The 22,523-nt window shown below is 35.0% G+C and overlaps 1 protein-coding gene across 4 annotated transcripts in view; it reads left to right on the top strand.

Annotated features, from left to right (window-relative positions):
* Positions 1-22,523, top strand: part of DBF4 (DBF4 zinc finger) — a 30,943-nt gene that overhangs the window by 1,261 nt on the left and 7,159 nt on the right. For 2 of the 4 annotated variants that reach the window (XM_037129268.2, XM_037129267.2), the window contains exons 2-10: positions 207-379; positions 6,969-7,148; positions 8,720-8,770; positions 9,239-9,308; positions 9,515-9,591; positions 15,471-15,507; positions 16,775-16,820; positions 19,100-19,228; positions 19,595-19,709. In XM_037129268.2, coding sequence (XP_036985163.2) covers positions 207-379; positions 6,969-7,148; positions 8,720-8,770; positions 9,239-9,308; positions 9,515-9,591; positions 15,471-15,507; positions 16,775-16,820; positions 19,100-19,228; positions 19,595-19,709 — 878 coding nt within the window. Of the gene's footprint in view, positions 1-206; positions 380-6,968; positions 7,149-8,719; positions 8,771-9,238; positions 9,309-9,514; positions 9,592-15,470; positions 15,508-16,774; positions 16,821-17,354; positions 18,685-19,099; positions 19,229-19,594; positions 19,710-22,523 lie in introns of those variants that run through there. The other 2 variants (XM_053672783.1, XM_037129269.2) reach the window with 2 other exon arrangements.

The following is a 22,523-nucleotide window of genomic DNA, read 5'->3' on the forward strand; positions in this document are numbered from 1 at the left end:
AACAATAATTAGTTTACAATATAGAATTTGCTAAAATATATAGGGCCTTTTGCCATTATCCTAAGTGGCACTACAAAGAAATATGACATATTGTTGGGATAAAAATTTTCCACTCTGTAATGTCATCATTGTATAAAGCACTATTTTTAAAACAGTAGGAATTTTCTGTCTGCAAAAACATCTAATTCTAAATTTTTAAACAATAGGTGGAATTCAACTCAAAAATGAAAAAAACAGACCATCTTTGAAATCTCTGAAAACTGATAATAAACCAGAAAAGGCCAAATATAAGCCACTTTGGGGAAAGGTATTTTACATTGACATACCTTCTGTCACCATATCTGAAAAACTGCAAAAGGACATTAAGGATCTGGGAGGGGTAAGTCAAAATCGTACACTGACAAAGAAAAATTTGTAACTCGTACTTTCTAATATGTAATCATTTAAATTTTTCATTTTGGAAAACGTATAACCTTATAAGCACCAAGCTCAAAATTTTTATCAGCTGTATATCATTAAGGGAAAACCATCTGTTTTAACCTTTTATAGCATGACAAAAACTTGACGGTTTCTGTGATTATTAGTTTAGTGTAAAGTTCACCAAGTGTGAGAAGTAAGACTCTCTTGTCCTGGCGGAACTGCTATTTGCCTTCTCATTGTAATGTCGGGGTGTCTTCCAGATAGCAGGGACTCCTTGCTTATGATTATTAGGGAACTACATAAATTTGTCTGGATTAGCATAATATGAAGAATGTTACTAACAGAATAAGTAAAGCCTAAGAATTAAAATTGCGATTGAGTGATAAGATTCTCAACAGAATGAATGTCATTAAGGGAACAGAATTTGGAAAAGCCTCCTTTATTATACCTGGAGTAAATGATTAGGAAATAAGAAAATTTGGGTAAAAATTCTAAGATTTTCTTAGGATTGAGGTTAGTATTAGGTAAATTTTATCAAGTAAGTCTAAGATTTTATTAATTCATTCCCTAACTCTTCCTGTTAAAAAGGTTTCTGCTGTACTTTGAGTTTAAGGTTAATATCCTGAACAGATTCTGTTATTTCTGGAATAGAAATTAACAGAACAAGTAACAAGTTTGTTAAAATTGCTTACTGTTGCGATATTTTATTTACCTATCTTTGAAAAGCTCTTCTACTTGTTTGCTATTCATTTTAAAACATTGTAACACATTTTGTCCTAGTAGTAGCACATATAATAATAACCATGTGACTATTCCTAAAGGTCACATTTTATGGTCCATATAGACAATAGTACATCTCAAGAGTGTCTTAATTTGTTAAGGACCTTAGATGTTGAGTAAAGACCCTTTCATTTTAAAAGGTAAATACTTAAGGGTCAGGAAAAGGTACATGTCTGGCCGAGGGTAAGATTAGCCTAACTCTCAGACTTACATGCTGCTGCACCATTCTGTTCCTCTAGCAATTAACCAGTTACAAAGAGTAGCTTTCTCATATGTGGTGCATATCCAATGAACCCTTCCAATTTAAATCAGTGATTTTAGATTTGTGCGTTTAGCAGTGGAACACTTCAAACAAAATCATATTCAGAAGTTCAATGTGTAAACCAATAAAAAGGACTAGTTATAACGGCAGTATAGAAGCTACTGCAGGAACTGCTTGCCCTGTCCCCCTTTTCCTTTGTCTTCTCAATCCCATCAGTTCCTGAGGCACTTAACAGGCAACAAAAAAATGTTTAATCCTCACCTGAAAATATGTTTATTAATTTGAGAGAGAAAGAAACATCAGTGAGTGAGGTAAACATCAATCAGTTGCCTCCCACCCATACTTACCACTGGACAGGGGATCAAACCCACAACCTGGGTGTGTGCCCTGACTGAGGATCAAGTCTGCAACCTTTTGGTGTAGAGGATGATGCTGTAAGCAACTGAGACGCCCGGCCAGGGCAACAAAGTTTGAATTAACTTACGTATTAGATAAGAGAGACTTTTGGTTTTATACATTTGAAATCTTTATCCTAAAAGGGTTTGAAGTAGACCAGTGAAGTGAAGTGCATATTTTAAGGGTATAAGTTTCTAAAATTTTCCCCAAGCTGTTGATTTTCAACTAAATTTTATCTATTAACTTTATTCCTCAATTTCTTTTTGAAAAAAATTAATCAAAATTTGATCTCTCCACATACTACCTTTCCAGTAATTCAGTGATGTCCTGATTTCTCTCTGTAGCACATTATCATTTTTATCACCGAAAATGACTTTGCTATGAAGATCTCCTTGTAAACTGTAAAGGAGTTTTGACCTCTAGATACTAATTTAAGAGTTTTAGGATTGAACTTTAAATACTGTTTGGTTTAATAGATACTCCTTGAAAAAATGTGCTTATTAGTTAAATTTTTATGATTACTTAGCCCTTTTGTAATTTGTCTTCAGATTATTACGATCTTTGTCCTTTTCTATCTAAAGAGTACACTTTTGACAAATTCAACCACCAACAGCACAGCAGTGAAGTCTGACATAATAGGAAAATATCTTTAACTGTGGCAAAGAAAGTAGATGTTATGAAACTATCTAAAAAGGACATGGAACCAGCCATGTTTAGGTCTATATCTAAACAGTTTGAACTAAAAATAAGGCAGTTGGAAAAGAATAGAGATAAAAAGGCAGATACCTTGCCATAACATGAACTTGAAGACAGTTACTTGTTTGATGCTCATTGTGACATTGAATCATCTGAAAATAACAATAGCTAATAATTTGAAGGCTATGATAAAACTAAGCACTACAGGGCATAGTAATAAGTGTTATGTTACAGTCAAAAATGAATCTGATGCCCATCTTCCTTCAGTTAGGTAGAAATGGCATGGGTACAATTAATTTTAATACAACATAGAATATCAGGAAGAGGGAAATGTAATGTCCAACTGAGGAATCTTGCAGGCCATTTTGCAGACACAGTTTGAACTCAGCTTTGAAGAATGAGTATGATTTGGATGTGGAAATTCATTCAAAAATTATTCCACCAACATCTTCCATATACCAGCACTATTTTAGATGCTGGGATGTAAAAATAAGAGGTACTCTAGTCCTATAGGGACTCTTATTCTATGGGAACATCAACCTGTTACATAAATAATGTAAAGTATAACATTATGAGTACTTTAACAGAAATTAATGTAGAATTTGCCTCTAGAATATAGAGATGGAATTGATTGACTCTGCCTTTAGAAATTACACCAGAGATACAGTTTGAGTCATGTCTTCAAAGCCTACTAATATACCAGGCTGAATGAACAAACTAAGTAGAGGAAAGAACATATTCAAAATGTATATATGTGTGCTTTCTTCAAGTAACTGTTAAAATTACAATATGTCTTGAGTTTGGGAATTAGAGGGGAAATGACAACAAGCAATGTTATTTTGGGGTCAAATTGTAAATACATTTTACTACTAAGGAATTGTAACTCAAGCTATAGGCAGTGGAAAAGCAAAGTAAGTGTGTAGTACTAGCTTAAGGACAGACATATATAAGGCCACTGCAATGGAGAGATCAGAAATCAGCCCTCATGCTCTGGCTGGTATAGCTCAGTGGATGGAGCGCGGGCCTGCGAACCAAAAGATAGTGGTTCGATACCCCGTCTGGGCACATGCCTGGGTTGCAGGCCAGTTCCCAACAGGGGACAGTTCCCAGCAGGGAATGCACCAGAAGCAACCATACATTGATATTTCTCTCCTTCTCTCCTTCCCTTCCCTTCTAAAGATAAATAAATAAAATTAAGAAAAAAAGAAATCAGCTCTCACGTAAAGGGTCAATTGATTTTCAGCAAGATTTCCAAGACCATTTAGTGGGGAAAGGACAATCTTTTCAACAACTGATGCTAGGAAAACTGGATATCTACATGCAAAAGAATAAAGTAATACCATTATCTTATGTCATATGCTAAAATTAATTAAAAATTAATCAAAATATAAGCATAAGACTGAAAACTGTTTGAGGAATGTATAGGAAAAGTCTTTATGACATTGGATTTGGTATTGATTCCTTGAATACAACATTGAAAACACAGGCAAAAAAGTGAAAAAATAGATAAATTGGACTTCATAAAAATGAAAAGGTTTTGCTCACCAGAGAGCATTGATATATCAAGAAGGTGAAAAGACAACCCACAGGATATGAGAAAAAAGTTTTGCAAGTCATATATCTGATAAGGGATTGGTATCCAGAATATATGAAGAAATCATACAACTCAACAACAAACAACAACCTGATTAAAAAATGAGTGAAGGACTTGAATAGTCATTTCTCCAAAGAACTACAAATGGCCAGTAAACATGAAAAGAGGCTCAGCATCACTAATCATTAGGGAAATACAAGTGAAAACCATATGCAATACTATCTCACTTCCATTAGGATAGTCACTATCAAAAAATAAGTCTTAGTGAGGATGTCGGGAAACTGGAATCCTATGCACTGTTGGTGGGATTATAAATTGGTACAACTGCTATGGTAAATAGTGTGAGCATTCTTCAAAACATTAAAAATAGAATTACCATATAATCAAGTCATTCCACTTCTATGTACATACCGAGGGGAATTAAAATCAGAGGCATGAAGATTATATTCTTTTAAGGGAGGCCCCCAAAACTGGAATTTATTTATAAAAAATTATGTGTGTATTTTTACATATTTAGACTTAAGTCACCTTCAAAGCACTCTCTATTTGGTGCAGTACACCTATGGAGATGTTTTTTTCCACTTCTCAAAACAGTTTTTGAACTTGTTTATTTTGATGCCTTTTAGTGCTTCTGGTTTTTGTTTCACCTCTTCCACATTGGCAAACCATTTTTCTTTGAAGATTTTTTTTCATCTGGGGAAACAAACAAAAAAAGTCACTCAGGATGAAATTGGGTGACTAGAGGGAGGGTGGGACTTGAGGGTCATGCCATTTTTGGTTAAAACTGCTGTGGGAGGGTGTGCTCATGAATCACCCATCATGAAATGGGCTAATGTGTTGACAGAGTCTTCAAAAAAAAAAAATCACAGAAGCTGAATGCAGCCTCTCACTATAACTCCAGCTGGTACACTGGTACAGGTGGATTCATAGAACACTTATTTAGTGGGAGAAGCCTATACTACAAGGTGCCTGTTAGCCAAAAGGTGGGAACAATCCCACCTTTTGTTGACATATGAATGGATAAACAAAATGTATATACATAAAATGGAATGTCATTCAACCTTGAAAAGGAATAAAATTCTTATCCATGCTAAAATGTTGCTAAGTGAAATAAGCCAGAAACAAAAGGGTAAAAACAGGAATCCACTTATATGAGATACCTAGAGTAGTCAAATGCATAGAAACAGAAAGTAAAGTAGATGTCCAAAGGGGCTGGGGAGAGTGGGGAGTTACTGTTTAATGTATGTAGAGTTTCAGCTAGGAATGGTGAAAAAGTTCTGAAATAGTGGCGATGGTTATACAACATTATGAATGTACTTAGTGCTACTGAATTATACACCTAAAAATGGTTTAAAGGGTAAATTTTATATCTTTTATCACAGTTTTTAAAAATGTGTAGGAGATTAGGCTTCTCTTGAGAAATTGGAAACTGGCAGTGCCAGAGCCATTAATTTATGAAAATGAAAGCATTTGATGTGTAAGTTGTCCATTTATATTCTTGCTGGCCCTTGTAGCCATTTGAGTGTGTAATCCTTGGAATAAATAAATGGGGATACTTACTTTATTTACTTTTTAATGAAAATGTTGCTCAGGTAACAAAAAAAGGGGTGAGGGGAGTAGTGATTTGCATTTAACCTGGGAGCCACTAACCTGGGGCCTTAGCAGTACATTCTGCTTAATGCTTACATGAAATTAACTCATCCAACACATATTCTGTTTCATTTTTTAAAAATTATCTCTACATTATAAGATCCTGTAGAAATTAGATAAAGCTCTTTAAAATATTTTAGACGTCTGTAGTATTTATTTCCACTTATTTTAATTTTCCTTGCTCTTGGAATGGGAGTGATCTTTGATAATAATGACTTTGGTACATGTGTTTATAAATTCAGGCATTTAAGTAGTGGCTTTCAAACATTTTAATAGGGAAATTCCCTTCAAAGCAAATTTTACTGTATTTTTAAGACTATAAGATGCACTGGACCATAAGACCCAGCTAGGTTTTAGAGGAGGAAAATAGGAATAAAAATTTGAAGCAAAAATGTGGTAAAATATTTAATAACCTGTGACCCCGTTCCACTGTTGCCCCTACCCCCACTGCGAGCCAGGTAAGCTGCATTCAAACTACAAGACTCACACCCCTCCTCTTCCTCCTAAATTTTTTTTGGGGGGGGGGTGCATCTTATAGTCCAAAAAATACGGTATACTCTTAGGGGTAAGGGTTCTCTCTCCTTCCCATTAGTTTGAGTCCTATGGAGTGATGTTATAACTGTGATTTTTGAACTGCTGCCTAGTAGGAAGGCATTAGCCTCATGTGGTTATTTAAATTTAAACTTCAGTTGCTTAGTCACATTAGTTACATTTCAGATACTCAGTAGCTTCATGTGGCAAGTTGCTACCATGTTGCACAATGCTGATAAAGAATATTTCCATCAGTCAGTAAATTTAAAGCATGGATTTCAATCAGAATACCTGCATTCAAATTCTTTATTTACTACTGGTGTAATCTCAAGCAAGTCACTTAACTTCTCTTTAGTTTTCTTTTCCACAAAATGTGGATAATATTAGTACCACAGGATTGTTATATGGATTAAATTAACGAGGATATACATGAATTACTTAAAACAGTATCTGGCACCTCCTGTTGTATTCTTATTGGAATTCCCCTAGTACTTACTCAGAACTCAGTTCAGAAGAGTACTGTATGAAAAACACCAATTTACAAAATACTAAAATGTGTAAAATTGGCATTTTACCTGTTCTTAGTATATGAAAGTTTGATTTATATGACTTACCTAAAAATGCTTTGTTTTCCTTTAGCGAGTTGAAGAATTTCTCAGCAAAGATATCAGTTATCTTATTTCAAATAAAAAAGAAGCTAAATTCGCACAAACTTTTGGACGAATTTCTCCTGTACCAAGTCCAGAATCTCCATGTACTGCAGAAACCACTTCGCCTCATCCCAGTCATGATGGAAGTTCATTTAAGTCTCCAGAGTCAGTAAGTCTCTTAACTGTGCTTTGGGACTCTCAGAAGGGCTTACAGACTGAGGAGCGCATGGTGTTTAAGAACAGGCTGGCAGCAGAGTTCACTCAGGTAGAAGAATGTTTACATTATGTATAGCTTTCATCATTATAAGGTTGCTGTCTTATTTTTTCCTAATAGTGCTTGTGTAGTTATACTCTGATTCCTACAATATACCCTTGCATTTAGGTATGGATTTTATTTTTTAGAGTAATTTACAACTAAAAAGTAACAGTGGACCACTGCTTTAAAGAAGAAATGGAGATCTTCTGTTTGGTGTAGAGTTGTTGAAAACTATGGACACAGGCCAAATCCAGCCTGTGGATTCCTATGCTGTTTTTTATAGCTTGCAAGCTAAGCACAGTTTTTACATTTCCAAATTAAGGAAAATTAAGAATATTCTGTGACAAATGGAAATTATATATAAAGTTCAAGTTTCGTTGTCCAAAAATAACAATTTATTGGACTACAGTCATATTCATTTGTTTACATGTTGACTGGTTGTTTATTGCTTTTCTGCAACCAGTCAATATGTAAATGAATGAAGGCAGAATTGGATAGTTGGAATAGAGACTATGTGGCCAACACAGTCTGAAACACATAATATCTAACCCTTTATAGAAGAAGTTTGCTCACCCCTCTTGTAGAAGAATTGTTGACAATCAGTCCTGTGCTCGTTGTCATTAAGTGGGAAGAGAGTAAAGAATAAGTTAAACTCATTTAATGGAGTGTAGAGAAGGGAAGAGATTAAAAACCAAAATGTTTATCTTATTTTTAGATTGAGATATAATTATCATTTAAAAATATTCTCAACTTTCCTTCCATTTGGAAAGCAAGAAGAATGAGGGCAGGGCGGCAAATGGAAGAAATAAGTTACATAAGAGATATCTCTTTAAAAAGAGACAAATATGTAGAAGAAAAAAAGTCAAAGAAAGGAGATTGATCAAGTCACATACCTGTCCTTTTAGTTGATGCTTTTTTGGAGGAACGAGATTATATACTACTGACTAGTTCATATTACTGTTCATAGCATTTCAACTATTTTTTGAAGTGTTTTATTTAAAAAGTGAAATACCATGTAAAAACAGAATACACAGTTTACTATATTAGATCTTTAGTTTAATAGAACACTAAAATGTAAACTTGCTACTTAATTATAGACAGTTTCAGAGGAATGTAGCTATTTTATTTCCCATGTCGAAAATAATTTACTATAGAACTGACCTTGGGTCTCAACAATGTTCAGTTGAGTTTAGTTAATGTTCAGTTGAGCTTCACCAAAAAAAAAAGAAAAGAAGCAAACTTTTTAATAGGAGATAATTTTATAAGGACCCCAAGGAAATTACTTTTTACTATACATTTACTTTGGTGATAGTCACTAGGACTTGTACAAATAAAACTTATCTTTTTAAAATTTCATGTTCATCTTAAAATGTATCTATAGATACATTAATCTATTTACTATAGCTGTTTTACCTTTTTAACCTTTTTTCAGTGAGGCACTATGTTATAACTTTATGTTTGATTGTTCTTTGGTCTTTTTATAGGTGTGTTTGAGCAGAGGAAAATTATTAGTTGAAAAAGCTATCAAGGACCATGTAAGTAGGAACTTTAAAAACTCACAGTGTATATTGTTATTAAAAACTCAAGTGGAAAATATAGATGTTCTTCAAATTTCTTTCCTTGTTTTAATGGGAAAAGCCTAAATATCAGGCAGTACCTCATTTTACAAAGAACAATCTACTTTTCATGAAGAAGCATCTCCATCTTGTGGCCTTTTAAAGTATTACTAGAGACTTCTGAAACTTGTGACATTTTTGTATTTTTAAATGGAATTACTTCTTGAAACTGTTAACTGCAGGACTACAGTGTGCATTGATTGTCAAGATTATGGGAGTATATTAAGCAGGATTGATTTTAGAAATTCCAGAAGAAAAAAACTGATGCTGTGGTTGCTGTTGTGACTGTAGGGTCTGTTCATGGACATTGTTTCAAATGATTTTTAAATTCAGCTCATTTAAAATAGTAATTTCCTAGAAAAACGATCCACTTTTTTTTTTTTTCAGGATTTTATTCCTTCTAATAGTATATTATCAAATGCCTTATCATGGGGAGTAAAAATTCTTCATATTGATGGTAAGGATTTTATCCTTGTTTTTTGACAATATTTACAAGTATCTAGTTCTGTCTCTTGGTTCTGAACTTTACATAGAATTCTGATTGAAGGAGATACTTGTTATGGTAATTCTTTCATGTAAGTTTAGTATAATTAAAAGAAAGTATAAATATATAATTCCAAAGGTAAAAATACTAATTTTAAACTCTTTTTTATTTTAATAAAGACATTAGATACTACATCGAACAAAAGAAGAAAGAATTGTATTTACTCAAGAAATCAAGCACTTCTGTAAGAGATGTGGTATGTTATTTTCCTTAATTTTAAATTGAAGAAATTGATCAAGCTTGGGTTTTGTATATAGATAGATAGATAGATAGATAGATAGATAGATAGATTTTTCCTTTTCTTCTTTGGTTGCCTATTGTGTGAGAAGTTTCTAATATAGATAATATATTCATTTTGGGAACATAAATAGGAAATGTACTTACTTTTCAGCTATCCCAGATGGTGGAATAGCACAGTCTCGTTATATAGTATGGCTCTCTGGCCTAACCTCAAAGTACTTGTTAAATGTCTGCATTGGACTTGAACTCTGTTAGACCTAATGTTCCCATATCTTCCATCTCTTCTCTTTTAATAGCTTCCCCCTTGAAGCCTCTATACATAATCAAGTCTCTTGCATCTTTTAAAACAAATACAATAAAACCTCCTTTGATCTCACGTTCCTACCTAACTGCTATATAATATTTGTATTATCTACATTTCTCAAATCTCCACTTCTATGCTTTCCATTCATTCTTCAACCTACTGACCAATTTCCAAATCAAGTTACCACTTTTTAAAACCAGTCATAATGGAAAGAAAAAGAAACAATTTAAAAAAACAGTCATATTGGTTCAATTATTGTTAATTTTCCCTTGAACTTAACTATTTTCTTTTGGAGCATCTCTTACCTCTTAACTTTCACATGGTTTTTGTATCTCTCAGAGCATTCTTTTGTGGTCTACTTTTTTTTTTTCACTCAGTCTTTAAATGCCCACTATCTGAAAGGAAAATTCATAGATGAGTGTATATAAAGACATGAAGGCATGAGTAGGATGGCATGTTTTGGAAATTTTCTGTATTATAATGCAAGTTGATTGTTGAGTGAATAACAAATGAAGCTGGAAAAATTAATAGGTTCAGATAAGAGTATAAAGGAGACTGTACAATGTATAAAGGAATTAGATTTTATCTTGAAAGGTTTGGAAAATTATTGAGGGAATATTAGAGAGCAACTGATTGGATAGGTATTTCAAAAAGATCCTCCAGTTGCCTCAAGTAAAGAATATTTGCCGGCAAGGCTGGCTATTGGACAGTGGCTGTTGAATGCTCTTGAACATGATTTTTACTAAGAAACATTTCACATCATCACTACCTCATCTATGCATGTTATAGAAAAATTTATAAAGTCTTTGTGACTTCATATTTTAATCAATTCTCACTTACATAAGGTATGAATAATTTGCAGAAAGGAACAAATAATTTACTTAGTATATTTAAATAAAACTGCTAATACTTAGTTTGGCTGTTTCATTCAAAAGTAATAAAAACATTCCAAATGACTATTTCCAAATTTTTGCAAAATGATGGGTGGACATTCCATTGTTTAAATATGCTTGCTACTGTACTTTTCAGATTATTTGAATTGTGTGAAATAGAAATGTATGAAAATTTAAAGGACAGTTATGGATTCTGAATACACACACATCTCAAGTATTTTGGGATGATATGTTTGTAATCAGGAGAAATGGTGAAGGTCTGCTTAAAGTAGTAATAGAAGGGGAGGGGAAAATTTGAAAGATACTTATTAACAGGTTTCAGTGCCTAACCAGTGCCTTGCATCAAATATAAATTCCATGAGGATTCTGATCATGTCCTGTCTTTTTCAACACTGGGTTTTGCTTACACGTGTCACCCCCATTGTTCATTTAGTATTTAACAATTACTCAGTCCTGTTGTATGCCTGGCATTAGGAAGAAAAAAGCTGTTTCAAATAGGTGCTTTTCTTCCCAAACAAAAAGGATAAGAACACCAAATACTTTTATTAATTCAGGGTGTGTAATCGGTCAGCTTGATTCCAGTACTTGTAAAATCTTCGTGTTTTTTTCCCCTTCGGTTTATTAGCAACTTATTTGGTCGAGAATTTCTTTTGCATATACATGCTTTAAGAATATTGGTGGTCTTTTTCTTGTGATGTTTTTGGTTTTAGTGTCAGGACAATGCTGCCCTAACAAAATGCTGGACAGTAGTTCCATTTCTGTTTTCCAGACAGGTTTTGGTAGAATTGGTTAAACTTTTTAAATATTTGGTAGAATTTACCAGTAAGGTTATCTGGGTGTGGAATTTTCTTAATTGGAAAATTCTCAAATATGAATTCAGTTTTTTTATTAGTGGAAACTTGGGTTGTTTATTGCTTCTTGAGTACACTTTGGTAGTTTGTGCTTTTCAAAGAATTTGTACATCTTGTTAAAATTGTCAAATTGATGGCAAAAGTGTTTGTAATAGTTCCTTATTAAAGTTTTAATGTTTATAGGGTGCGAAATGATCTCTCCTCCTCTCCTCTTTCATTTCTGATACCATTCTTCCCCCCCCCCCCTTGGTTAATCTGGCTAGTTTTATTAATTTTACTAATTTTTTCAAAGAACCACGTTCGCTGTAAATGTCCTTTAAGCTCTGTGCTAAGTTGCATCCCATACATCTCATGTTGGATTTTTTTTTTAAGATTTTATTTATTTATCTTTAGAGGGGAAGGTAAGGAGAGAGGGAGAGAAATATCAGTGTATGGTTGCCTCTCATGCGTCCCCCGCTGGGAACTAGCCTGCAACCCAGGCATGTGCCCTGACTGGGAATTGAACTGCGATCCTTTGGTTCACAGGCCCACGCTCAATCCACTGAGCTACGCCAGCCATGGCTCATGTTGAATTTTTAAAAATATACAGGCTCTTTTTTTAGAGCAGCTTTAGGTACACAGCAAAATCCAGTATAAGGTACAGGTATTTCCCATCTACCCCTTACTTCCAGTATACACAAAGCTTCCCCCACTATCAACAGCCTACATCATAATGGCACATCTGTTACTAACTGATGACTCTATATTAAGTCATCATCACTCAAAGTCCATAGTTTACATTAGGATTCACTTTTGTCTTTGGGTTTAGACAAATGTGTAGTGACATGTCTACCATCATAATATATAATATCCTAAAATTTAGTTTCTGTGACCTAAAAACCCTCCATGCTTCATCACTTCATCCCTTCCTTTCCCACTTGCCTCTGGTGACTACTGATCTTTGTACTATCTCCATAATTTCACCTTCTCCAGAATGTCATATAGTTGGAATCATACAGTATGGTGTTATATCCCAAAATCGCAAGAGAAAGGACGGAGACCTTCAGAGGTTCAAAGATGTTACTTTATTGGCCAAAGTTTTACCTGCGCAGGGGGGAACTCTCAGGGTGCCTCCGGATGCACGAGTGCCAAGATGGCTGCAAATGAGAGTCGCGCCTAACGCTTACAGGCTAGGGTTTTTATAGAAGCGGGCAAGCAAGCAACTTCCAGAAGCAAAAGGTGATTGGCTGGCAGGACTCATGAACAGCTTGTGCTCAGGTTAGCCATTGGCCTAGGGGCTCATGCTAGAGATAAAAATTTTCTCCCCTAACGGATGTTCCAAGAAGCTATCTGCTTGATCAATGTTCCAAGAAGCTATCTGGTTAACTTCCTGGAACATTTGCCCCAGGGGTGGGTGCGGTCCCCCCACCCAACCTTGAGCAAGCAGCTAAGGTCGAACAAACAACTTAGTTTTCTTAAGACTATTTCCCTTAGCCCCTAACATATGGTATCTGGCTTTTTTAATGGCTTTTTCATTTAGTAATAGGCATTTAAAAGTTCCTCCTTGTATTTTCATTACTTGTTTGCTCATTTGTTTTGTCATCAATAATTACATTGTCTGGATGCACCATAGTTGATCCATTCATCTTCTGAAAGACATCTTGGTTGCTTCCAGGTTTTAGCAGTTACAGTTATAAACATCCATGTGCAGGTTTTTGTATAGACATAAATTTCCAGCTCATTTGGATAAATGCCAAGGTGCATGATTGCTGGATCATATGAGTGTGTTTAGTATTGTAAGAAACTGCCAGACTGTTTTCTAGAATGGCTATACCACTTATCATTATACAGGGTAGGCGAAAGTAGGTTTACAGCTATTCATATGGAAAATGATAAGAATAAACCATTTTTAGTACTCACAACAGTAAACCTACTTTTGCCCACACCTGTATAATGTTCCTTAGTCCCTGTTAATATTCCTTGTTCTGAAGTGTGTTGTCTTGATAGGGCCACTCCAGCTTCCTTTTAATCAGTGTTTGTGTGGTATAACATTTCGATTCCTTTTACATTTAACATATATATGTCTTTTTGTGGTCATTCCAACATGAAGAACATCTTAGAGTTGGCCTCTGATCTTTTTCCCTCAAGAACTTATCTTGTTTTCCTGGTTCTTCATGTGTCAAATAGTTTTTTGATTGCATATTAGACACTGTAAATGTTGATGTTGTGTACGCTTTCGACCTATTATAATACTTTGGAGGAGGCTGATTTTGTTGTTGTTATCATTGTTTCAGCAGGCAATCATCCAGTTTTGTTTAAACTATCAGTTCTCTCCCAATTTGTGTAGGTGTTGGGTCTAATCTCACTTACAGTTTTCGAAGACTTGTATGGAGCTTTCTGTTTGTTCTCCATATACATCAATAACAGATTAGTCCAAGACTTGGGCAGTGGTTTCAACCTTAGTTCCAAGTTTTAAAGCTCTTGGTTTATCTTTGTCCTTGGAATATGCAGTTTAGAGTGAAGCCTGGTACTCCTGTGGATTTACACAGGGAATTAGGAATCACCTTCTCCAGGTTGCTATTCTCTGTGGAGTGAAAGGGTTCACTCTCCAGTCTGCAGTGGCCCTTTTCCTAGTTCCTTTAGTCGGAAAGTCAAAGTTTCTCAATTTTATTTGCTTGTTGGTACTGTTAAAATTGTGGTTTTATAACTGGGGCCCACCCAAAGGGCAAAACTGGGAGGAAAGAAAGAAGATGGAGCAGGAGCAGGCAGACAGTAACCAGAGGGGAGAGGGGAGGGAGTTTCAGGGGAAAAGGGGAAGGGTTTACAGGAACTAATACTAGTATAAAGGACACATGGACAAAAACTAAGGGGGGTGGAAATGGGAGGGAGGTGGGGAGCACTGGGGGGTAGGCTGGGATGGGAGTAAAAGACAGAAAACTGTACTTGAACAACAATTAAATTTAAAATGTAGGAGAAAAAATAAATATATTGTAAAAAAAAAAAGAAGATATAATACAGTGCTTCTCTTTATAATCTTGGACTGCAGGAGCCTCTTTCCTGGTTCTTTCTGGCCAGAAAGATGGGGTTGTAGAGAAGAGGTAGTCACGGGCTTCACTAATTCCACCAACTCCATGATTATAGATCCATCCTTAAAGCAGCATGGCAAAAGGAAAGGTGGGGAAATGGGAAATTTATCCCCTAAAAGGTGGTCTCTCCAAGTTTTTACTTCCTTCAACAATGTGCCTGCTTTTCTTTACTTTTCAGTGTGCACGTAGTTGCTCATTATATTTTGCTTAGAGATTTTAGTTCTACATAATCGGTGGGATTGATTGACCATATTGGATGTATTCCATCTTGACTGGAATTGATGGGCTATAATAATGTTTTAATAATTCCTTTGTCCAGTTTATCACAAATGTTCTGCTGAATAAGGACATAAATATAATTTTTATGACTACTTTTAGATTATTTTACTGTCTGTACTTTATCCTTATTGGTTGATTTTTTTCTGTCAAGACAAAAGTTAAAACTAGAATGTAAGGTACCAGTTGGGTGTATTGTAAAAAAAGGCATTTGTATTACTAAATTCCATTCCAGTGGTTCAGATCTTTAATTTTTGAATTATCCTTTTGTTTCTTTGGCTGAGTTGATTTTAAAAAGCAGTTTTTCTCAGTTCCCCCCACAAAAACATAAATAATTAGCTTCCTTTTATATAATTCTTTTCCTGTATATATAATTTGAGGATATTGAGCACAACTGCGGTTACTGTTTTCAAATGCAAGATTTTTACTACATCAATTTCTTTTAGGGGAAAAGGGCAGGTATTGGCACACAGAAAACAAGAAGTAAGTATTTTGATGTACTAAAATGTGCGTTTGGTTTGTTGTGAAAAATGGAACATAATTTTCTTAAAAATCATGTAAACAGCTCTTACCCTGACCAGCTGGCTCAGTTGGTTGGAGTGTTGTCCCACACACAGAAAGGTTGTGGATTCACTCTCCAGTCAGAGCACATGTGGGAGGCAACCAAGTGATGTTTCGTGCTCACATTGGTGTGTGTGTGTGTCTCCCCTTCTCCCTTCTTCTTCTCTCTCCCTTCCTTTCCCTCTAAAATCAGGAAATTTATATCTTTGGTGAGGATTTTTAAAAAATTTATGTCAACACCTCTTTAAATGACTTATTCAGTAGTTCCTAGCTTTTTTAAGAAACAGCCCCTGTGGCAGCCTGTTGAAACCTATGGACAACTACTTCTCAGAATAATGTTTAATGTTTTTTTAATTATTAGATTACTAAGAAATCACTTAGTGGAATTCAGTTCTCAGAACTTTAAAAAAAAAGATTTTATCTATTTTTAGAGACGCCAGAAAGGAGGGAGAAAGAGAAGGAAAGAAAAGTCATTGTGTGGTTGCCTCTTTCATGCTACTTACTGGGCACCTGGCCTGCAACCCAGTCTATCTTTTGACTGGGAATCAAACTGGTGACCATTTGGTTCATAGGCCAGCACTCAATCCACTGAGCCACACCAGACAGGGCAGTTTTCTCAGGACTTTGTAATGAAATGATGATGTGCGTGCTTTTATTACACATTAAAATCAAGTTCTAAAAGTGATTCTGATGACTATAATTTTTAAATGATGAGCATAAATGATGCTTTGAGATATTTGTAGTAATTAATATGTTTTAATTTGTATCAAAATTACCAGTACTGGTAATACTATTGTGCTAAGTTGCTTATATGTAAACTTGGAGGAAATGTCAAATTTTAGCTAGAGGTTACTAAAAATAAAAGTTGAGGGGTTTTTTTGTTTTTTATTTTGTCTGTTAAAAGGAGTCACTCTTGAGGCTCCTGAATTCTACTTTTACATTCTTTAGGCATCCATTTAGTTTAAGAATCTCAGAATGTAGATAGAGCTTCTGTTATTTTTTAGGTGAGTTAACATTATTAAAAACCACCCGAGACTTAAAACTTCTAATTGAAAGGAAATGGCTAATCAGTACATAGTTGTGAGGGTTCTTTCGTTTGGTTTGTTTTTTTTAGCCAGAGTAATTTTGTTTAAAAAAAAAAATCTTGGATTTGTAAGTGTATAATAATCATGTTTTATATGTTTTCAAGTAGGTAGACTCAAAAAGCCTTTTGTAAAGGTGGAAGATAGGAGTCAGTAAGTATCTAAGTTCATTTCTATCATTTAAATACATAAATACAATACCAACAGAGGAAAACCTAACTAATTAACTTATCTCTATCAATATTTTTAGGTCCTTTTATGTTATGTTCATATTATACTAGTGCGTATGGGGCACACACATTATAGAAAGTAGCATTAATTAATTTGTGTTTAAGGACTGAGTTTAGTTTTAACAGGTTACAGATAGTAATTCCTCGAAATATCTAGTTTAGAATAATCATCTTTTAATACTGCCAATAACCATTCTGTGGCTAAACGTAGTACCATATGGTTTATAACAACTACTTAACAATTGCTTCTACATAAGTAAAAAAAGAATTAGGTACTATTTGGAAACACAAATCTGAGTCTAACATTTTAATCTGAGTCTAGCATTTTATTTGGTTGTTTTCCTAACCTTACTCTGACATTTAATCTTAATGGGGGATAAGTTGGTGTGGGAGAATCGGGAATTCTTTCTCTTTCCATTTACTCAGACATGTGGTTAATTACTCAATTAGACATGTATAAGGAATTATATTGGGTACTCAAACTGAGTAATAAATGTGTGTTGAATGCTTCTGTTTATGAAATGTACTTTTATGGAAGAAAAATGCAATTCAGAATTAGGCCTGGAGAAGGCATCAATAAATTGAAGGACATTCCATGTTAATGGATATGAAGACTTCATATTGTTAAGATGTCAGTAGTTCCCAAAGTGATCTACAGATTCAGTGCATTCCCTACCAAAATCCCAATGACTTGTTTTGCAGAAAGAAAAAAAATCCATCCTAAAATTCATATGGAATCTCACAGGACTCTGAATACCCAAACAATCTTGAAAAGGAAGAACAAACATGGAGGCCTACACTTACTGATATCAAAACTTAGTACAAAGCAACAGTCATCAAAATAGTTTGATGCTGACGTAAGGACAGATGTATAGACCAGTAGGATAGAATAAAGAGCCCAGAAAGAAATCTTTACATGTATAGTTAAATGATTGTTGACAAGGATGCCAAGATTATTCAGTGGGAAAAGGACAGTCCTTTTAACAAATGGTGCTGAGAAAACTAGTTATCCACATGTAAAAGAATGAAGTTGGGCCCTTGCTTTATACAATATGTAAAATTAATTCAAAATGGCTCAAAGACGTAAAACTGTAAAACTTCTGAGAAAAACACTGGGGGAAAGCTTTATGACATTGGGTTTGGCAGTGATTTGTTGGATATGACACCAAAATCAAAAGCAACAAAAGATGTAAATTGGACTACATCGAAATTAAAAATGTCTGTGCACCAAAGGCTGCAATAAAGTGAAAAGGCCACCCATGGAATGGGAGAAGATACTTGTTTAATAATCAACATCACTAATCATCCAAGAAATGCAAATCATTACACTGCATTACACCTCATCCTCACACCCATTAGGATAGCCACTATCAAAAAAATCCACCAAAAAACAGAAAAGTACAAGTGTTGGTGAGAATGTGGAGAAATTAGAATCCTTGTGCATTTTTGATAGGGTTGGAAAATGGTGCATCTGCTGTGGATAAAACTGGAAATGCCTCAAAAATTTAGACATACCATATGATCCAGCAATTCCACTTCTGGGTATATATCCAAAAGAATTGAAAGCAGGGTCTTGAAGAGGTACATGCAAATGTATTCACAATAGCCGAGAAGCAAAAGCAACCCACATGTTATTAACAGATGAATGGATAATGTAGTATATACATACAATAGACTACTATTCAACCTTAAAAAGGAATGAAATTCTGATACATGCTCCAACATGGAAGAACCTTGAGGACATTATGCTAAGTGAAATAAAAGACTTCATGATTCCACTTAATGAGGTACCTAGAGTCATTAAATTCATAGAGACAGGAAGTAGAATGGTAGTTGTCAGGGACTGGAGGGAAAGGGAGGATAGGGAATTACTGTTTAATGGGCATAGAGTTTGAATTTTGCAAGATGAAAAAGTCTGGCATTGGATAGTGTTAATGGTTGCAAAACATTGAATGTATTTAATGCAACTGAACTGAACACTTAAAAATAGTTAAGATAGTAAATTTTATTGTGTGTGTTTTACCACAATTTTAAAAACTTTTTAATAGGTTAAAAAATTGGGTCTGTAATTATGAAGGGAAGTTTAACTGATTTCTGTTTATTTCAGAATCCAGGTGAATTACATGACTTTGAAATATATATAAAACTTCAAATGTGTTTTCTTTTATCATAAAGAATTTTATGTATCTTTTTATTTTTTAGACTTTATAGACCATTTTATCTTCAGCAGACCAGTATGCCTTTAATAAATTACTCTGTTCAGAAGCCTTCCAGTCCGTTTGATATAGATAAGCCACCTAACACCCAAAAGCAAACTCAAGTTAAACTAAGGTTGGTTTAACCTTTAAGTAATTTTTTAAAATCTTTTAAAATAAGCATTAAAAAAATTCAGGTAATGCCATGGTATGTGGGTGTGTGTGATCACTCTTATGGTTTGCCCCTATATATTTGTATGGCCCTTTGGCTAGAAGTCTGAATCTCTCTTAAGTGTGTCACATTTAGACACCTAAGGTAGATTGAAGGCGGAGCATGAAAACATTTGCAAATAATTAAAATTTGATGTTTCTCTTAAGTGATCTGAAATGTGCTCTATAATCATCATATGGCAGATTCTGTTTGATTGTGGGGGGGATTATACATTTTTAAAATTATTCCTTATTTTTGGCAGTTAATTCTTTTACCATATATTTCCATCAGAATCCAAACAGATGGCGATAAATGTGGTGGAATCCCAATTCAACTCCAACTGAAAGAGAAGAAAAAAAAAGGATATTGTGAATGTTGCTTGCAAAAATATGAAGATCTTGAAACTGTAAATGTGATTTTTTTTGTTTGGGGGTTCATATTTCTAAAACTATGAATAAATATCTGATGGTGGTTTATAATTTGATAAGTTATTAAGTAGTATATGCTTCTTTTTGATAGGATTATCTGAAATTTTAAGAACACAAAGAGCAGAAATGTATATTGAAAAATATTTTTTATTCAACAAATATTTATTGTGTGTTTACTATGTAATAATCACTGCTCTGGGCAAATGGCATTGAACAAAGAGACCTATTCCCTGCCCTTGTGAAGATTACTTCTTATGGAGGGGGTGGAGAAATAGGTAACCATAGGATCAAAGAATAATGAAACACATAGAACATTGGGATCAATGGCATGAGAAAATATAAAGCAATAATGGCATTGTTGCCATTTTTTTAGACTAGACAAGGAGTACCTAACTGGCAACATCATGTAAGTTAAAGTTTATAAAGTGATTTAAGTTAAAAAAAAAATTTAGATCCTGGCTTCCTGTTTGTGTGATCTTGGACAGTTCCTGGCACTGTGCTTTCTAAATGTTAGTTGTTATAATTTGAATTGGTAGTTTTCTAAATAATGGGTAGATTTACTTTGGTGCTTGGTTTTGGTAGAAGATGGTGGAAAAGTTAAGGAGAAAGAATAATATTTTTAAATATCTGATTCATAAAATGTCTTTTATATAGATTCTTAATTGAAGTTTGGTTGTTTTATCCAAAAATAGTACTGCTTTGTTTCAGTTTGTGTTTTTCTAATTATATTTTATTGATTATGCCCATGCAGTTGTCCCAATTTTTCCCTCTTTGCCCCCCTCCACCCAACACTTCCCACTCCCTCAGGCAGTCCTCATGTCCATAGGTCATGTCTACAGTTATTCCATTTCCTGTACTGTAACTTACATCCCCATGGCTATTCTGTAACTACCTATTTGTACTTCTTAATCCCCTCACCTCTTCACTTATTCCCCCACGCACCCCTCCCTTCTGGCAATCATCAAAACCCCCTTCGTATCCATGATTCTGTCTCTGTTCTTGTTTGCTGAGTTTGTTTTTTAGATTCAATTGTTGATGAATATGTATTTATTGCCATTTTCTTGTTCATAGTTCTGATCTTCTTGTCTTAAATAAGTTAATTTAACATTTCATATAATAATGGTTTGGTGATAATGAACTCCTTTAGTTTTTTTCTTGTCTGGGAAGTTCTTTTATGCCTTTTGATTCTTAATGATATCTTTTCTGGGTAAAGCAATCTTGGCTGTAGGTCCCTGCTTTTCATGACTTTGAATATTTCTGACCAGTGCCTTCTAGCCTGCAAAGTTTCTTTTAAAAAAAATCAACTGAACAGTTTTATGGAAATTCTCCTGTAGTAACTAACTGCTATTCTCTTGTTGGTTTTAAGATTCTCTCTTTATCTTTAACCTTTGGCATTTTAATTATGATGTGTCTTGGAGTTGGCCTCTCTGCGTCCATCTTGTTTGGGACTTAGTGCTTCCTGGACTGGCATGTTTATTTCCTCTACCAAATTATGAAAGTTTTCTTAAATTATTTTTTCAAATATATTTCTAGTTTCTTGCTCTTTCTTTTCTTCTTCTGGCACGCCTATAATGCACATGTTGGAAGCTTGATGTTGTCCCATAGACTGCTTACACCATCCTCATTTATTTATTTGTTTTTTAGATATTTTTTTCTTCTTGTTCTGATTGCCTGGTTTTTTGCTTCCTCATGTTCCAAATCATTGATTTGATTCTCTGCTTCAATCACTCTACTGTTGCTTCCCTGTAAATTGTTTTTTATTTCAGTGAGTGAATCCTCATTTGTGCCTGGGTCTTTTTTATGCTGCTCAGGTCCTCACTAAGTCCCTTGAGCATCCTTATAACCAGTGTTTTGAACTCTGCATCTGATAGATTGCTTATCTCCATTTTCTTTAGTTCTTTCTCTGGAGGTTTGATTTGTTTTTTTCATTTGGATCATGTTTTTTTGTCTCCTTATTTTGGCACCCTCTCTTTGTTTGTTTCTATGTATTAGGTCAAGCTACCGTGACTCTGTGTCTTGGTAGTATGGCCTAATGTAGTACTTGTCCTGTAGGGTCCAGTGGCACAGCCTCCCCTATCACCCAGGCTTGGTACTTGAGGTGCACCTTTCATGTGGGCTGAGTACACCCTTCTCTTGCAGATAAGCCTTTATGGCTGTTGGCAGATCAATGGGAGGGATTTACCCAGGCTAGTAAACTATAAGGGTTGGCTGTGACCACTTACTAACCAATCTCCACCCTCTGTGGAGAGTTAACTATGCAGGGTCAGGGTGTTAGTGCTCTGCCATGGCCTGTAGCTGTCCACTGGGTGTGCTAGCCCTGCGGTTTCCCTGGTGATGCAGGCAATGGTCAGCCCCCACCTATGTTTTGCCCTGGGCTACCCTGCCTGGGGTATAAAGCAATCTGAGATGGTACTTGTGCTGGGCTTGGAGATTCCTAGGTGAAACCAAACTGAATCTTGACTACCTGCTGCTAGGGCCACTTAGTGAGAGGTATAGGGGCTAGAGGCTCACTGAGGTCAGCTGTTGCTTGTTTGAAAGGATTTAGGAAGTTGCTAAAGCATAAGCCAAGGTCAGCTATTCATAAGGAAAAGTCTCTGTTAACACCTTGTATGGGCCTGTAAATTGAGTGGGACTCAGAGTCTCAGAAGATCTCCAGGGTAGACAGTGTTAGGCAGGTTGCTAGAGTCTCAAGATATTGTACCTGCTGTGGCTCCATGTGGGGAGGGTTCAGATAAGGGATAGTGGTTTTTCTGTCTGGGAGAGAGCTGTTCCCCTAGCTCTGGCTTTGATGC

The sequence above is a fragment of the Artibeus jamaicensis genome, unplaced genomic scaffold (genome assembly GCF_021234435.1).
Source record: "Artibeus jamaicensis isolate MK-2021 breed Jamaican fruit bat unplaced genomic scaffold, CSHL_Jam_final contig_787, whole genome shotgun sequence".
NCBI classification, from domain to species: domain Eukaryota; kingdom Metazoa; phylum Chordata; class Mammalia; order Chiroptera; family Phyllostomidae; genus Artibeus; species Artibeus jamaicensis.